Here is a 16,646-nt window from a genome sequence, read left to right on the forward strand (position 1 = left end):
AAAATTCTGTTGAAAAAGGTGTGCCGACAACTACAAATTCTTCAAAGAATGCTGCCACGTGGTAAATTGAAAGAAATGAGAGTTGTGTAATTGAAAGGAGCAAAGTTATTTGCATTGTAAGACGTTTTGTCATTTCCTTGCTTGCGTAGTAGTCTCTTTGTAAGCTGCAATTCTAGCGATTTACACGCTAAATGTACGAGTAAGCTAATATGTAGTTAAGTATATAAAATAAATAAATAAATTAAGTATATAAAATGCGCAATATTAGAAGAGTACGAATTGTGCGAGCTGCTTGAATTATTTTAAGCTATCGTTAATGCTTTCTTCTAAGATTATTGAATTAAAAATATTGAAAATTTTTAGGTTTTCTTGTAACCTCTGGAAATCAGAAATATACAAGAAGTTCTATCTTCCTCAACCAAACGGTAAGAGCCTCCCAATCACATGTAACCCATATATTATACTTTGGATCACGTATTCAGTTAGAACAATATCCTACATAATATTTGTACAGTAGAATCCCGATTATCCGATTATCATCAATTTTTCGAATATGCGATTATCCGAACTCACTCGCCTCGACTCCATTTGCCAATTAAAAAAAACAAAAATAAAAGATGATGAAGAGAATGAAACTGAGGATTCATGTTAAGTACCATCTCAGAATTGAAGTGATGAAAGATGCTGTGCTGAGATAGTTAGCTTTACAGAACTGTCGTCGGATATTTTATTACTCTTTGGAGCTCCATCTAACCAGAGCGTGTGTAAAGCAAATTAATGACGACACTTTTATATTATTTTCTTTTTGACTTGACAAAGCATAACTTGGTAATCAAGAAAGGTGTCGAGCTATTAGCATATTAAACACACATAATAAAATAATTGGAATTAATATATAAATGGATTGAAGATTTGGTACACCTACAGTAGAGACATCCTATTATAAAACATTTCACAAAACAATTTTACATACCTTTAGGCATTTTCTGTACAATGGCGTCATCTATTTTTGGCAAATATAAAACATCAAAAAACTTAATAAAATTAAAATTAATTAAATGCACTATTTAAATTGGACCGAATGGTGACTACAAACCCTTATTGAATCCAGATAAAGATTTATATATTACATTAATGTATTTTCAAGGAGAAAAAAGAACACTTAAAGGCTTAAAGAACACTTCAGGGTGCTAAAATCGTAATTAAATTGGTAAAATGGTGAAAAAATTCCTTGTCGTAGAATCCACTGCAGTGTCGAAGTGGAAATTATACCGCCAATTCATACCGTCGTAGATACTTTTTGCTGGAATCCTATAAATATATTTTGATTACTCTGACTGTTTTATGGTTTAAAAGAGATTCTCAAAAATGGAATGATTTATTCTGTTTACAAATTCGTATAACATAACCAAGGACCCCAAAAATGGTAGGACGTTCGCCCCAGCAGTAACCATAACGAAGGACTTCTTCCCTTGCTTGCTTTAAGCGATTAAGATTATCCTATTATCTGAAAAAATTGCTCACTCAGCATTTAATTGTTTGGACACTGATAAATTTACTTCGCATGCAGATTGTGGGAAATACGCCAGGTGCCAAATACACACTTTACACATAAATCGCGAAATCCAAATCACGCTTACCCTTCGGCATTTGTTTGTGTTGCTGTTGTGCCGGCAAGCATGTAATTATTAGTAGTCTGGGCTGCACCACATTTGGAACGCTGTCAGTCGAGTGTGTCACGTCACTCATGCTGCAACGAGCAACACTTGAAGCTCCAACAACTACAATAACCAAACAATAGCAGACATTTCCGTCGAAATAGTTCAGTGGTGAAGTAATGCGATGAAATTCGCTTTCAAAATCGGTTGGAAAATCGGCAATGTCACTGCCGATGCGCGTTTACGTGTACAACAACAACAACATGTGCGCAAAACTCGTCAACTGTGGCGGAGACAACAGGAACGTGGCATGCATCGTCTTAGGTGAGTGACTTAAAAGTGCTCTTGGATCAACATCGTTTCAAGGCGGCAATATTGTCACCGATTTCCATGCGTAAAGTAACCCAGTTCGTTAAAATACAGAATTTCTGTTAATATTTCTGGAGGAAAGAGTTGATCTAATATTATTTAAGTATCAACCGCATGAGTCACCCTATATGGATATACATGCACATATGTGTGCCTCCGTGTATGAACCACAAATATAAAACTTTATTAATGGAATTATGTGTAATTTGCAGCCAAAAAGGCTCTAATGCCGCCGCGACATATGGACCGCAGAAACCGAACCGCAAAACTATCCTAATTAAACGTGCATGCACCGAGTTTGTGGCGCAAAGGGAACTGCTGCAGCTGCAAATAGACAAACCACCAAGTAAGAGACTAATTAACACCATTGCGATTGTTTATTTATGAATTTGTATCAGAAGTTTTGGCTAAATCAGTGAAGGAGGACTTTCAACACGATGGCAGCTTCCATCAGGCTGTCGGTAAAGGTGAGTCACATACATATATGGAAGACATTTTACCTACAATGGGCTCTACATCTTTAAATTAAGATCATCTGATTTGCCGTAGTTTTTATACTCTCGCATCATGTTGCACATACACCCGGACAGGCTTCTTCACCTAAAACTCGAGTTATATATACCAAAGTGATCAGAAGAGTGGAGTTCAAATCCGGATGTCTGTCTGTCCGTCCGTCCGCCAGTCTGTGTAAGCTGTAACTTGAGTGAAAATTAAGATATTTTGATGAAACTTGACACACTTGTTTCTTGGCACCATAGAAAGGTTGCTTTAGAAAAAGGACAAAATCGGACCATTGCCACGCCCACAAAATGGCGAAAACTGAAAACACATAAAGTGCATAACTAAGCCATAAATAAAGCTATGGAAATACAATTTGGTACAAAGGATCGCACTATGAAGGGGCATATTTTGATGTAATTTTTTATCGGAGAAGTGGGCGTGGCCCGGCCCCCTAGTGTTATGTACATATCTCGTAAACTACTAAGGCTATACCAACGAAACTTTCAGGAGTCGTTCGTTTTCAGGCATTTCCTTATCCATTCCAAAAATGTAGGAAATCGAATTATAACCACGCTTAACTCCAATATAAAGGTTATGTTGAAAACTACTAGAAATGCTTTAATTCAGTAAGGGAAAACACCAGAAACCTTAAATTAAATCTAAAGAAGGCACAGAAGAGCTCCACCCAAATAGGTATACAAAATTTTAAATGGGTGTGGCTCTGCCCAATAATAGGCCAAAAACCCTATCTCCGAAACTACTCGACCAATATCAATGAAATGTGGTTTGTGATATTTTCCTAGGATCCCAATGATATGTTGTGAAAATAGGCCAAATCAGTTCACAACCATGCCTACTTCCTATATAACAGAACTTTGAAGTCGATCTGAATAGTTTATTTTACAATATGTAAAGTAAGCACTAGTGAAGATATTGAAACATAACTTTGCATTAATACTGCATTTATAGTGTGGCAGCCCTTTTCTAAAAATCGCCGAAATCGGACTATCGGTTTTCAAGGCCTCAAATATCGAACATGAGGACCTCGGTGCTTCTAACCTAATATTAGGGTTTCCAACTTTCAATGGACTTTATACCATATACTATGACGAATATGTGGGTCAAATTGTGTATTATATAATATTAATAAAGTTAAATAAATAAATTGCGAGAGTATAAAATGTTCTGTCACAACCGAACTTAGCCCTTCCTTACTTGTTTTTATTTATGTTGTCAACTCAAATAAAATTATATTATTATTATCTTTCTAGCAATTTTTCCATGATTGCTTACTTTTCAAACCTCCTCTGTACTTCCACGGATATTTCAAGACTAAAATTAGCCAAATCGGTTCTTCTATTCTCGACTTTTAGCGAGATTAACGAACAACAAATATGTACATATGTACATATTATTTAGAAAACATTTGTATGGGAAAAACAAAACGATTGTTTTTAGGGGTTTCCCGGAAATTATCCGAACTTTTCTCACCTTTTAAACCTTCCCTGGATCTCCATGAACATTTCAAGTTTATAATTAGCCAAATCGGTTCGAAAGGTTCTCAACCAACGAACAGCATTTATAAAATACATATACATATATACCTAGATGAATGAAGAACCGCTCCACTGTTTTTGTGCAAACTTCACATAAAACTAAATAGGTCAATATATTTGAATAAAACCCATAATGAGGTTGTATTTAGTTAACCCTTCTAAGTTGTTAAATATTTGTATATGGCGCTGGCAAAATCATTGATTATACTCTATAAACTCCCGCTCTACAAGAATCACTACAATTCGCACCAAGCTATTCACTGCAATTGTAACTTGTAATTTCTTCCCCTCAGCTGCCATAAGCTTGTGTAATCAGAAGTCAAGACACACACAAATTGTCGCTCATAGATACTCTTAAGTATTATAGTACTCAATAAACTCTGTTGTTTATAATTTCTCGCATCCTTTAAGATATGTAGTACCAACAAAATACTGATAAGCAATTGCATATTGTCCTCCACTAATCAACCTCTATTATCCTTCCTATAATCAACAAGTGCTGCTCTTCGCCGAGTTCTTCGCCATAATGCCCGTGAAGGGAGTCACCGCAGCCCACCCACGTCAGTTGTCGTTCTCATGGACAAATATCAGGACCTTATATTGTTTGTTGTTTATAACGACCACAATAATTGATTTGGGATTGACATTGAACAAAGTGCTTCACAAACCAATCAACTTCGACAGTGTTGGTAAGTCGTGAGAACATGTGACCACCACAAATGCAGAAAATTGCACTCGGTCCTATCTAGAACGGAGGCAACTTAATCACAGTAACGGTGGCAAATGTGGTAATCCAAGTGGTCACATGTATATAAATTCAGCTTTGCGTTTGACATTTAGACGGCTATCATTTTAATGTTTCTCTTTATTGTTTTTCGTACAAGTCATACAGGACAACTAGAAAGACAAACATACAATTTTGCTTTAATGAAATTGCATGGTAACTTTATTACATAAACATTTATCTCTGTCATGTCTGCAACGTTCCTCAATCGCTCACCGTTCTTCCTGCGACGCTCGTCTCGTGACCTGGATCGCCAACAACGTCGATTGTACTCTTACTCACCCACCGACACTTTAAACATTGCACAGAGCCGCTGATATTTCGTCTGTCCATTATTGTGGTTTGCATCAGTGCCATCGTACTGGCGCGCAAATGGCCGGCATTGATGCTGGATTGGTACGAAATCGAGTGCGACTTGCCGGAGTATTTAACGCAAATGGAAAAAGGACGTCTGGCGTACAGGATTAAAATGGTGACAGTTGTGGCCATGATGTTGTCACTTGGTAAGTTGGATGAACATTTGAAATGGCATGGGCACAGAGTATATCTCACAGTATACATTGGTAATAGGGGAGGTATGAGAGAATGCCACGTATACGTTGAGTGTTTCAAGAAATTGTACGAATTTAGAAATACTTACATATGTACACAAGTTCTTAATATTCTATTATATTCGTAATAGGAAAAATTTTACTTCATTTCGCAAAAATGAATACACTTCAGTCTGCTGATTTCGTTTCACCTAGTTTATAGAGGTCAGATTCCATCTAAATGATCTGTGATGATACTAATTCACCTTAATTTAAATTTATGAATTTGACCTGAGGTGCTCCTCTAGAATCTTTGAGAGAGTCTGAGAAATGGTGATCCATTTCGAAGTCCCCTATTAAAAAAAAAAACACAGAAAATTCAAATTTAATAGGGGATATTTACTACCATTCGAGAGAACATTCTTTGGCATTTATTTTTTTAAGATTATCTCTTTCAAATGTTGGCCTGTTGAGTCCAATTTTCGATGACTTGTTCCAGCATTTCAACTGGTAACTGGCGAATGACACGCGTGTTGTTTTGATCTAAGGCCTGAATCGAAGCCGGATTGTCCGCATAGACTTAAGACCTAATATATCCCCACAGGAAAACGTCTAACGGTGTGATATCACATGATCTTGGTGGCGGTTGATTGGCCCAAAACTTGAAATTATCTGCTCATCGAAGTGTTCTGTCAATAAATCCATTGATTGGTGCGATGTTTGAAACCAAATGTTGTAGAGATCACGAGCTTCAATTTTAGGCATCAAATAGTCGGTTCTCCCCGATATAATTTTTGATGAAATATGGATCAATGATTCCTCAGGTGATGAAATGGCAGCTCTTGCGACAAATTTGCTTGTTTGCTATTGAAATGGACTGAAACCGCTGAACAGAATTTGGATCAAAAACGTCGGATCTTCTTGGAACTTTCTAAGAGCACATAGAGCGAATATTGGCGTGCTCGAGCGGCTTAAGTTCTTGCACAAACTGTATTTTGTAAGCTTTCAATTTAAGCAACACATTGAGTTGCTATGAACACCGCCGAATCGATTCTCCGCGGTTTTCGTGTACGAAAAGACCCTCTACTTGGATCACCTGTTAGTTAATAAGTTTTTTCGTTCTACCAAACAGAGGTTGCTACTCTCTTTTACGTCCATCTGAGTATATATTCCCTTCCGTGATGCTAGCTCCAACTAGAATTATGTTAACTATATAAGGTTATAGTAATTTTATAAAAACATATCCTCTAATGTAAGACTAGACTAGGGATTGCACCCGGTTTTCCCTCACGATGAACTCACGATAAAACGCCTAGAAACATGTGTGCAAAAAATTTTATGATTTTTGAATTTCAAACCTAATTAAGCTAATTTGGCGTAAGGGCTTCACTCAGTATGTAAGTTCACAAATGTTTTCTTTATATACTTTCTTTCTTCTTCTTTCTGTTTTCAGGCGAACATTTGCTGAATATCTTATCCAACATACACTATGCCAACTATTGTCCGCAGACCGAGGACCCGATCGAGAACTTCTTCATTATAACCAATCAGCATTTATTTATGATTTTCCCGTACTCCGTACCGCTAGCTATTTGGGGAAAAGTGCAAAACATACTCTGCACCTTCATCTGGAATTACATGGATGTTTTCGTGATGATTGTGAGCATTGGATTGGCAGCGAAATTTAGACAGCTCAACGATAACTTGTTCAAGTTCAAGGGCATGGTGAGCAAATGTTCCACACTTTCCAATATCGTCTTACACTTTTAATTGCTTTCAATTGCCCACTGACCGAGACAGCGTATGCCTGAGCCCTACTGGTTGACGCGCCGCAAACAATACCGGAACTTGTGCGAGCTTTGCGCACGCATTGACGGCGCCATTTCGCTCATTACGATGATAACCTTCTCGAATAATTTGTATTTCATTTGTGTGCAACTGCTGCGTAGCCTTAAGTGAGTTTACACATCCGTAATAGTATATAATTTAGTGCGCGTGGTGAATGATAACCGGCAATTTTCGTCTCATCTGCTTTGCCCTCATTGTAGCAAAATGCCATCGCTCGCCCACGTCGGTTACTTTTACTTCTCGTTCTTCTTTCTTATCGGCCGCACCTTGGCCGTCTCATTGTACTCGGCCAGCATCAACGATGAGTCACGGAAGCCGTTGCGCGTTCTCCGCTGCGTGCCGAAGGAGTCCTGGTGCACGGAGGTTAAGCGCTTCTCGGAGGATATTAGCACCGATTTGGTTGCATTAAGTGGCATGAAATTCTTTTATCTCACGAGGAAATTGGTGCTGAGCGTAAGTTCCGAACAGCCTTGCTTGCATTCCGGTCGCTTATCCATGGGCAGTCACGTGCACTAGCACTTCCTCAATTGCCTATTCATTATTTCTGCACTCACGCTTTGTCCCTGCCCATGACTTCCGTGGCATGCACTGTGCGGCATAAGCGCTGTGTGTCTTCTCAGCAGTCTTCGCTTTGTTGAGTGTTGAACTTTATTTCTTTATTTCTTCTTTTTGCAATTTGGTTTCTGATTTCCGTTTACACACATTTTACTGTCTGTTTTAAATTGAGCTCCCTTTTGATATGCACGAGTATCAGTTTACCATGTTTCAGCTTCGTAATTAATGGTCTGGTTTTCTGGTTTTCTTATTGCTTACTTTTATGTGTTGTTGTGTGCTCAATGTTATTAGGTTGCTGGAACTATAGTGACATATCAGTTGGTGCTTATACAATTCCATCAGGATAGTAAACTTGCAGAATGTGTTAGCAGTATCCGCCCTATGTCATCTCCAGCCAATAACAGTGTGCACTGAGTCCTAAGTAAGTACGTGGAACGAAAAGTAATTGCTGAACATATGTGTCAATATGAACTCTGCAATCCGAGATAGATTTGCTGCAAGTTACATGGGCAAGTTAATTGAAAATAATAATCAGTACAAAAATGTGAAATGGAAAGATGGCTAAAAAAAAAAGTATTGTGAAATTTTTATTGCAACAGAATTTCGTAACCTTGTTAGACAAGCTATTTTCTTTTTATTTTGAATGATTAAAGATGGTTTTCATGATACTATTGAAGTTTTTAAAAATATTTCTAAAAATACTGTTTTAAAGCACAGCTAAAACAATCTCATTCATATTTCTTGATATTCAGATAAATTTTTGGGAAAGGGGCGGTACTAGTTCTTATAAACTACTAAATCTATATTAACCAAACTTTCTGGAGTTATTTCCTTTGGTCACTTCATTATGAAGCATTGATGAAATCGGATTATAACCACGCCTACCTCCCATACAAAGGTTATGTTAAAAACTACTAAACGTGTTTTAATTCTGTAAGGAAAAACACCAAAAACCTAAATTTATTGTAAATATGGCACAGTTGTTCGAATGGACGAAAGTGCTCCACCTCTGAAAGTGTTCGATGCAGTACCCGCTGGTGGAAGCCGAGGAAGAGGGAGGCCTCCACTCCGATGGAAGGACCAGGTGAAGAAGGACCTGTATTCACGTTGTATTATCAACTGGCGCCAAACTGCCAAAAGGAGAGATTCGCGCTGTTGTGGATTCGGCTATAACGGCGTAAGCGGTGTCTACGCCAGTCAATAAAAAGAAGATGGCACAGATAGACATATACCAAATATTCTGATTTCCGCAGGACTTTATACCGTATATATCGGTTAATATGTGGGATATCTTAGCAAAATTAAGTGAACGTAAAATATTGGATATAATGTAGCTAGGTGGCAAACATTTTTGAAATCGGTCCAGGAATTACACCAACATCCATATAAAGGCATTTTCAATAGGAGCGCTAAAAAAGTTTTTATTTAAATAAAACTAAAAAGGTTTGGAACACCAATGAAGTTCTTTATTTCTGTGAAAGTACATTCGATGCCATTATATATGGAACTCGATTTCTTTTGGATGCAGCAGAAGTCCAGACGCTGAACCAAATTTTCGACGGTTTTCAAGCATAAATCGGCCGATACTGCAGGAATTTCACATTCGATATTCGTACGAAATTCATCATTTGTCGCTGGCTTGTTGGCACAGACCATAGACTTGACGTAGCCCCACAGGATATAGTCTACCGGCGTCAAATCGCACGACCGAGGCGGCCAATTGACGGGGCTATTTCGTGAGATAACACCAATCACCAAACATGGTTTTCAATAAATCGATTGTGAAGATATAATGGCTGTGTGACTTGTGGTGCCGTCCTGTTGGAACCACATATTGTCCAAGTCCATATTAACCAATTTGGGCCAAAAATATTCGGCTATCATTGAGCGGTAGCTATTCCCCTTTAACAGTAACGTGTCAATCTTGATCATCACGGTACGGTCCAATGACGCTGCCGGTCCATAAACGCACCAAACCGTAATTTTTTCGGGAAGAAATGGCAAACCTTACTGAAGAGAGATGTCAAAAGAGCGGGAAATGTGGCGTCGTTTGCTGCCACTATCTTAATAACACTAAACAAACAAATAGCGAGAGTATATAATGTTCGCTTACACCCAAACTTAGCTCCTTACTTGTTTAAAATAATAGTAATAATAAAATAATAATAATAATAATTGAGTAGTTTCTAAAAAATCCGAAATTTTCGAAAAAATCTACAAATTCTTTTTAATTAAATTGTGTATTAAATGTTTCCGCCAAGCTTATATGATATATATGGATTATATGGACGTATTAGGAGCCCAATCTATATCAATTTTTACTTTGATATCTTTATTTGCACTTTATGGTGTTTTGGTTAATGACATCTTGTGGACGTGGCAATAGTCTGATTTCCCCCCTCTATAATATAACATTCCTTTGGTGCCAAAGAACATGTTCGTGAGATATCTTACTCAAATTATCGCCTCCACGGACATATGGGCAGACAGTCAACCGCATTTCAACTCGTCTCGTCATGCTGATTAAATTAATATACAGTGGAACTTCCATAACTCGAACTTCTATAACTCGAAGTTCTCCATAACTCGGACTCTTGAAGTGGCATAGAAAGTCAAATTCCATACAAATTTCCTTCCATAAATCGAACTTTTTGACCAGGGCATAATACAAAATTTAAAATTTTACTATCGAGGCAGAATTTTAAAAGAGTCCCTCTATATCGTACGGAGGGGAACAAAAATTATGATATTAACTTATAGATTTCATAAATCATCTAACAAAGCATGGGATAGGAAAATGCAACAAACAAAATTACAGAAAACATCTTTTAACGTATGTCCATACAAATTTTTGGGAAGTAAATAAATAAAACAGCCCATAAATCTACATTTTACAGCTATTTAAAAATGTATATGTTTTAATGAAAATTCTATAACTCGAAGTTTTTTTGTGCATTATGGTGATTTTAGTTAGAGAAGTTCCACTGTACTATAAGACTCCATATCAAACTCATTTAGCTTTAGGTGGTACAGACAATCGTTTGATGAACAAAGCAATATAAATAAAATATGATTACGAATGCATTTTGGTGGCATGCTAATAAAAATAAAAGATTTAAGACCCAATATATTTATTTTTATAGTGGTATAAATAAAATAAATAAAGAAACCGCTATAATGATAAAAAAATCTACATATGTGTAGGTATATAAGGTTCTCACGAATTGCTTTACATTCGTGATTACCTACACATTCGCAGTTTTGGTCACATCGATCATGTCGATCGACCTGTGGATGCGTGGAACTGATAAGTAAGTAAATATTTATCTCTATTCGACACCCCCGCCTACTCTAGCTGCGCGAATGTTTAATGTATGCAACGAGTAATTGAACTATATCAGCAAAGCAAAGGGAGATATCAGGTAATAAACTCGCTCATATAGGACTCATACTCTCAATATAGTGCATTACGGTCCATACTATACATTTTCTTGAGTCCCCATACAAACGATATAATAATCTCGTCTGACAGTGTTTATGGTTACTACAGGTGATTTTTTCACTGTGATTGAAAAATCGCATATAGCAACTGCGATCCATTTTCGTAAATAGCAGTGAATTACAATCGCAATGGCAGTTCAATAATTTGAATTCGATCACCATTGCTATAGAGAAGTTTAGTGCTTTTGATCGATCACAGTACAATAGCAGTTCAGTGATTCTAATTCGATCACTGCAGCAATATAAATTCGAAAATTTGCGATCACAGTTCAGTAGCAATAGCAGTTAAGGATCACCGTTTTTTTAGTTGCGATTTCGATAATTTTGGGTGCGGTGAAATATCGCTCAACACTAGTACCAAGGGATAAAATCAGTCAATATCCTTCAATATTCCTCCCATATAGTGGATATACTAATTCGCAAAATATATGTCCGTTTCGACATCACTCGAAATTGGACATTCTTTCTACCATTAAATTTTGTATTACTAATACTATTATTTTTGTTATTTTTACGTATAGAATAATAAATAAAGAACAAATTTGTCAAAGCACAGGACAACGGGGCGTATAAGTAATTAAATATTTTCGTTACCTGTCAAGAGTCCAGGCAGCACTACAATAGAGTATATGCGAAACTTAATGCTAATAACGCGATTTTGTGGGTAAGCAAGGTAAAATGTGCAATTACGCGATTATAGATTCTGATAAGAGATAGTTGGGTTTTGCGTTCAATGTCCACTCATTCATGTGCAGACTTGGTCTGCGTTACAGTGTTACTACGTACAATTACACAAACATACCGGTTACAATAGGGAAATAAATACGCTCCAGCTTTATATAATACCTAGTTATAAAAGTTATCAATTTAGATATATGTGCGTCTAGCAATTTGCGACAAGAAAAACTCACTTCGCTAAAAGCACGGATAAGTAACTCTGTCGGAAACAACCTGGAAATCACAGTAAAACTTTCTCCTGCCAAGCAAAGAAATTCAAAAATATAAAAATTAATTATAAGCGGTCATGTTGACATACATTTGTGTGTGCATGTAACAAGTGAGGACCTGAATATTTTTTACTGTTATCTACAAAGTGAAAATGTGTAAAATTTTTGAAATGACTAAATTGTAAACAATTTGCAAACATTCGACTGATGCAGGGCTTCCCAAAATGGAAGACATCTGCGAGTATCCAATGGGATGATGGTCAAAGGTGCAACATTTCTTTCTCTTGATATGAGCTTATTGTGTATAAGTGCCAGGTTTAATTTTCGTCAACAATGCAAATTTACTTAATTGTTTCTTCCAATTTTTCCATATTTTTTTTCCTTAAACTCATAATAGTTCCACTGAATGGCGAAGGCAACAACGCAAAACTAAACTTCCCATAATTAACGGAAACTTACCTACGACACATAATCTGACACAAAAGCCAACGACAAGTATGTTAAATGAAAAATTTAAGAAGAGCAAAGAGGCATACAAGTTGAAGCCCCGTCAGTGGATAACACGTATGTAAAAATTGCATTTCAAAAGGTTTTCCCTTCCAACATTACACGAAATATTAAAGACACACATATTTTGCTCACTTCTTTCCAAAATTTTTCTTTCTCTTTGAAACCATGCAAAAAGGTGGCATCCGACGTGGTACGCGAGCTGACTTCCTTCACAACGGCAGCTTTCATGAGGCAGTTGGACCGGGTATGTAAATAATTGGGTTTAAGAGGAAGTTTGTGTAGATTTTGGTTTTGCAACTATCCGCTGTATTGTAATTATTCATTTCAATTTAATACTACAAAAATGAGAACCTCCATTGCTGGGTTTAACAGGGTTGCCAAAAACACCACAAATTGGTGTTGCTGATTGATTTTATTTGAGGTTTGCCTAGATTAAGTGGACATTGACGCGGGTACGATTAACTTAAAGGCAATTCAACATGCTTCTTATTTATTGTTGTCGCTGTGTAACAAATATGGCCGAAATTGAAATGGAATTTATATTTGATCGGCATTTCATTCCTTACTAAGCTCATCAAAGGGTTCATTTGTAGTCAGCTGCCATACTTTTGTTACATGGTTGTTTTGTCTTTTTTGTCCCTTATTTCAATTATTTTAATAACGCTACTGCCAAATATTGTAGTTACACAAGAAAAACATGGACACAGTCAGGTCTTGAGCTAAGAGAGAGGCTTAAAGGTATTTCAATTGAATTCTTGATGCTGCAATATTATGTAAATATTTTTTTCTTCATTTGTCCAAACACGCTCAGGAGAATTTTGTAAAAAGGTCATTTTATAAAGCTGTACTAAATCGACAATCTTAGAGACCAATATTAACTGAATTCAGGCCTTGACATTTGTTTGGGATCCCAATGGTACAGTTTCAAAATGTGTTCACAATATCGCCTACTTTACTTATACCACAATTTTGAAGTAAATTTGATTCGTTCGCTTTTCAATATATAAATCAAGAAGATATCGAAACAAAACTATCGACTAGTCTCTCAGATATTCTAAAGAAATTCAACGGAGATTTATTATATCGGACGAATTGTGTGTTGGGTCTATACCATTGTGAGAGTTTAAAATGTTCGGTTACACCCGAGCGGGGCAAGTTCTTGCTTGTTATTATTGCCACCCTTTAAATATATCTCTGTATATAAATATGTTTGTCCATATTGCAATTTTTAATATGTATTTTATTATAAATGTTATTAATTTTGTAGACAGTCTACAACACATCTCAAGAATATATATAAATTTTATATATATAATATAATATATATAATTTAAAATGTGTCTAAAATCATCCTTTATTTCTACTATTAAAGCTTTATCAACTCAACTTGATGGAAACATTTCCTTCTAGTATTTATGATACATGAAAGCTCGTTAAAGAAAAATGCCAGCGGCATTAAAGTTTAACAAGAATAAAGAAAAAATTTAAAAATGCGTGTGACATCGCTCAGTTTACGTGAATTTCTAACAATTTCACAACAATTATTCAACTAATTTCGTTAATGTATAATGATTTTGTATAGTATAATGTTCTGAAGACGTTTATCTCAAATACCCAACATATTCCGTTTAATACCTTTGGTTGAGTTATATCTCATAAACCTGAATATTAGATCTCGCAATATAAAAAACTGAGAATATTTCGATTCTCATTGTGTCATTAGCTAATAAAAAATGTGGTCCTGTTTTCTCATGGGTCTGAAGCAAAATTTTGTACCTGTTTCATATTCTTAATATTTCTTAACTGATGACAACAGTTATTTCATTTCAGTTTTGGTGATTGCTCAGTACTTTGCTCTGATGCCAGTTCGTGGAATACTCGCCTCTACCCCCAAAGGATTATCGTTTAGCTGGATAAGCTTTCGCACCTGCTATTGCTTAGTATATACACTGCTAACTTGCGCTTCTACCGGTCTTACTCTGAATATGACCCTAAGAGGTGCTTTGGATGTAAACAGCATATGTAAGTTCATTTCTATTTAGTTATACGAGGCTTAAGGATCTAAATTCACTTATTTTAAATCTAGCACCATTGGTATTTAATATAAATGCAGTCCTAGCTTCAGTCGGCTTTCTATGTTTGGCTGGGAAATGGCCGCAGTTGATGCGAAAATGGCAGCGGGTGGAACGGCAGATGCCGCCTTCTCAGTCATGGCGTGAACGTGAGGCGTTGTCGGTGCGTGTACATAAGGTGACCTTTGTACTGATCGCATTATCGCTGAGTACCCGATTCATTGAAATATTTAAGGAGCAGTTAGTTTAATTAAATCATCCTTTTCAGCTGAGCATTTATTGAGTACCATTTCCGCGATTCATTATGCAGTTCATTGCTCCGCACCGGGCGAAGCCGTTGTATCTTACTTCACATCGGTTTCTTCACACATATTTTTTGTGTTCGATTATGCTACTTGGTTGGCTTGGTTCGGAAAGATATTGAATGTGTTCATGACTTTCGGTTGGAGTTACATGGACGTTTTTCTAATGATAATTGGCATAGGACTGTCGTCTTTGTTCGGACGAGTGCAGAGCAGTTTGGAGCGTGTCAGGGGACAGGTAATATAAATCGACTGAATTGTACAACAATTAATTGAATTACTTTGTTTTAATTCCAGATAATGCCCGAAGCTTTTTGGACGCGCACACGCTTACAATATCGCCTTATTTGCGATCTAATATATCAAGTAGACTCTGTTGTATCCGGTATAACAATGCTGTCGTTCGCTAATAATCTATTCTTCGTTTGTATCCAGTTGCTAAGGAGTATAAAGTTAGTATCCTTAAGACCTTTGTAATACATTTAGCTGAATTCATAGAAGTAGTGAAGTGTGCGGCGATGTCCGCTCTTCTATTCTTAATCATTTAGTCGCGCTCGTATGGAGAACCCTGAGTTTTCTGCTTGGGAGATTTATTAGAATCCTAAACCTTATGGTATTGCATACTCCCGTAATATTTTTGCCTGTCGCAATCCGAGTACCCGCTGTCAGTGTCTTTCTCGTTCTGATCTCTCCTCAACCCGGAACATTTCTTTCTGCCAAGAGCGGTTCAGGACCCAGGAGTCGTGTTGCTGTTGCCAATAAAGCTAATTCGTAGGCTAGTTCATATCCTGCTAATGCTTTATGTCTCGGCACCCCACGAGGTTAACATTCATATTATTTGTTTAATTTGTTTTCTTTTCAGTAAAATGGCATCTGCATCTCATTTTATCTATTTCTGCTATTCGCTGGGTTTTCTCTTAGGCCGTACCTTGGCTGTCTCGCTATATCTTTCCGAGGTCAACGAGCGCGCACGTGAGCCACTAGGCATTATCAAAGAAGTACCGAAGGAAGGTTATTATGAAGAGGTGGATCGGTTTGGGCATGAGATAGCGGTTGATACCGTGGCACTAACCGGATTGCAATACTTCAATGTAACACGTGGACTGGTGTTGACTGTGAGAAACAATTAACATTAATTATGATACAATAATTATTTATTGAAATCTTCGTTTCCAGGTAGCCGGCACCATAATTACTTACGAACTTGTGCTTATTCAGTTTCAAAAAGAAGACAATTTATGGAAATGTAGTTGAATTTTTTCAAATGTTAATGTTATAACTAGCTTTTAATAGTAGTAAACATCTATTGATTACTCTTGAAATAAAATGTAATCAGCTTCATTCTAGTATTCTTAATAGTTGTTTGCTAATCAATTAATAACTTAATTACATCATTGCTAATAGACCTTTTTGAACATGGAATTACGGATATTTTTGTACTCCCGCATCATGTTACATAGATACTTATCTAGATCGAACTTGGTACACATGTTAGTACACGTGTCCCCATTGG

At 36.7% G+C, this 16,646-nt stretch overlaps 2 protein-coding genes across 2 annotated transcripts; both read left to right on the plus strand.

The window, feature by feature from the left end:
- Positions 1-1,745: 1,745 nt before the first annotated feature.
- Positions 1,746-8,306, plus strand: LOC114803917 (gustatory receptor for sugar taste 64f). The gene is made up of 9 exons (XM_029039776.2): positions 1,746-1,982; positions 2,240-2,373; positions 2,426-2,494; positions 4,582-4,773; positions 5,177-5,371; positions 6,852-7,123; positions 7,199-7,353; positions 7,447-7,699; positions 8,093-8,306. Exons 1-9 carry the CDS (start codon positions 1,843-1,845, stop codon positions 8,213-8,215), a joined length of 1,533 nt encoding a protein of 510 aa, XP_028895609.2. The 5' UTR covers positions 1,746-1,842; the 3' UTR covers positions 8,216-8,306.
- A 4,425-nt stretch (positions 8,307-12,731) lies between these two features.
- On the plus strand, positions 12,732-16,387 carry LOC128921591 (gustatory receptor 5a for trehalose-like). The gene is made up of 8 exons (XM_054229633.1): positions 12,732-12,798; positions 12,935-13,003; positions 14,590-14,781; positions 14,846-15,040; positions 15,100-15,371; positions 15,431-15,585; positions 15,996-16,248; positions 16,310-16,387. Exons 1-8 carry the CDS (start codon positions 12,747-12,749, stop codon positions 16,385-16,387), a joined length of 1,266 nt encoding a protein of 421 aa, XP_054085608.1. The 5' UTR covers positions 12,732-12,746.
- The last annotated feature ends 259 nt before the right edge of the window (positions 16,388-16,646 follow it).

Source organism: Zeugodacus cucurbitae, chromosome 4, assembly GCF_028554725.1.
Source record: "Zeugodacus cucurbitae isolate PBARC_wt_2022May chromosome 4, idZeuCucr1.2, whole genome shotgun sequence".
NCBI classification, from domain to species: domain Eukaryota; kingdom Metazoa; phylum Arthropoda; class Insecta; order Diptera; family Tephritidae; genus Zeugodacus; species Zeugodacus cucurbitae.

Coding starts and splice junctions, on each gene's coding strand:
- LOC114803917 (XM_029039776.2), top strand. CDS start 1,843: ATGAAATTCGCTTTCAAAATCGGTTGGAAAATCGGCAATGTCACTGCC. Junction 2,495..4,581: donor CCATCAGGCTGTCGGTAAAG/GTGAGTCACATA, acceptor ATAATCAACAAG/TGCTGCTCTTCGCCGAGTTC. Junction 7,700..8,092: donor CGAGGAAATTGGTGCTGAGC/GTAAGTTCCGAA, acceptor CAATGTTATTAG/GTTGCTGGAACTATAGTGAC.
- LOC128921591 (XM_054229633.1), top strand. CDS start 12,747: ATGTTAAATGAAAAATTTAAGAAGAGCAAAGAGGCATACAAGTTGAAG. Junction 14,782..14,845: donor TTTGGATGTAAACAGCATAT/GTAAGTTCATTT, acceptor TTTTAAATCTAG/CACCATTGGTATTTAATATA. Junction 15,372..15,430: donor TGGAGCGTGTCAGGGGACAG/GTAATATAAATC, acceptor TTTTAATTCCAG/ATAATGCCCGAAGCTTTTTG.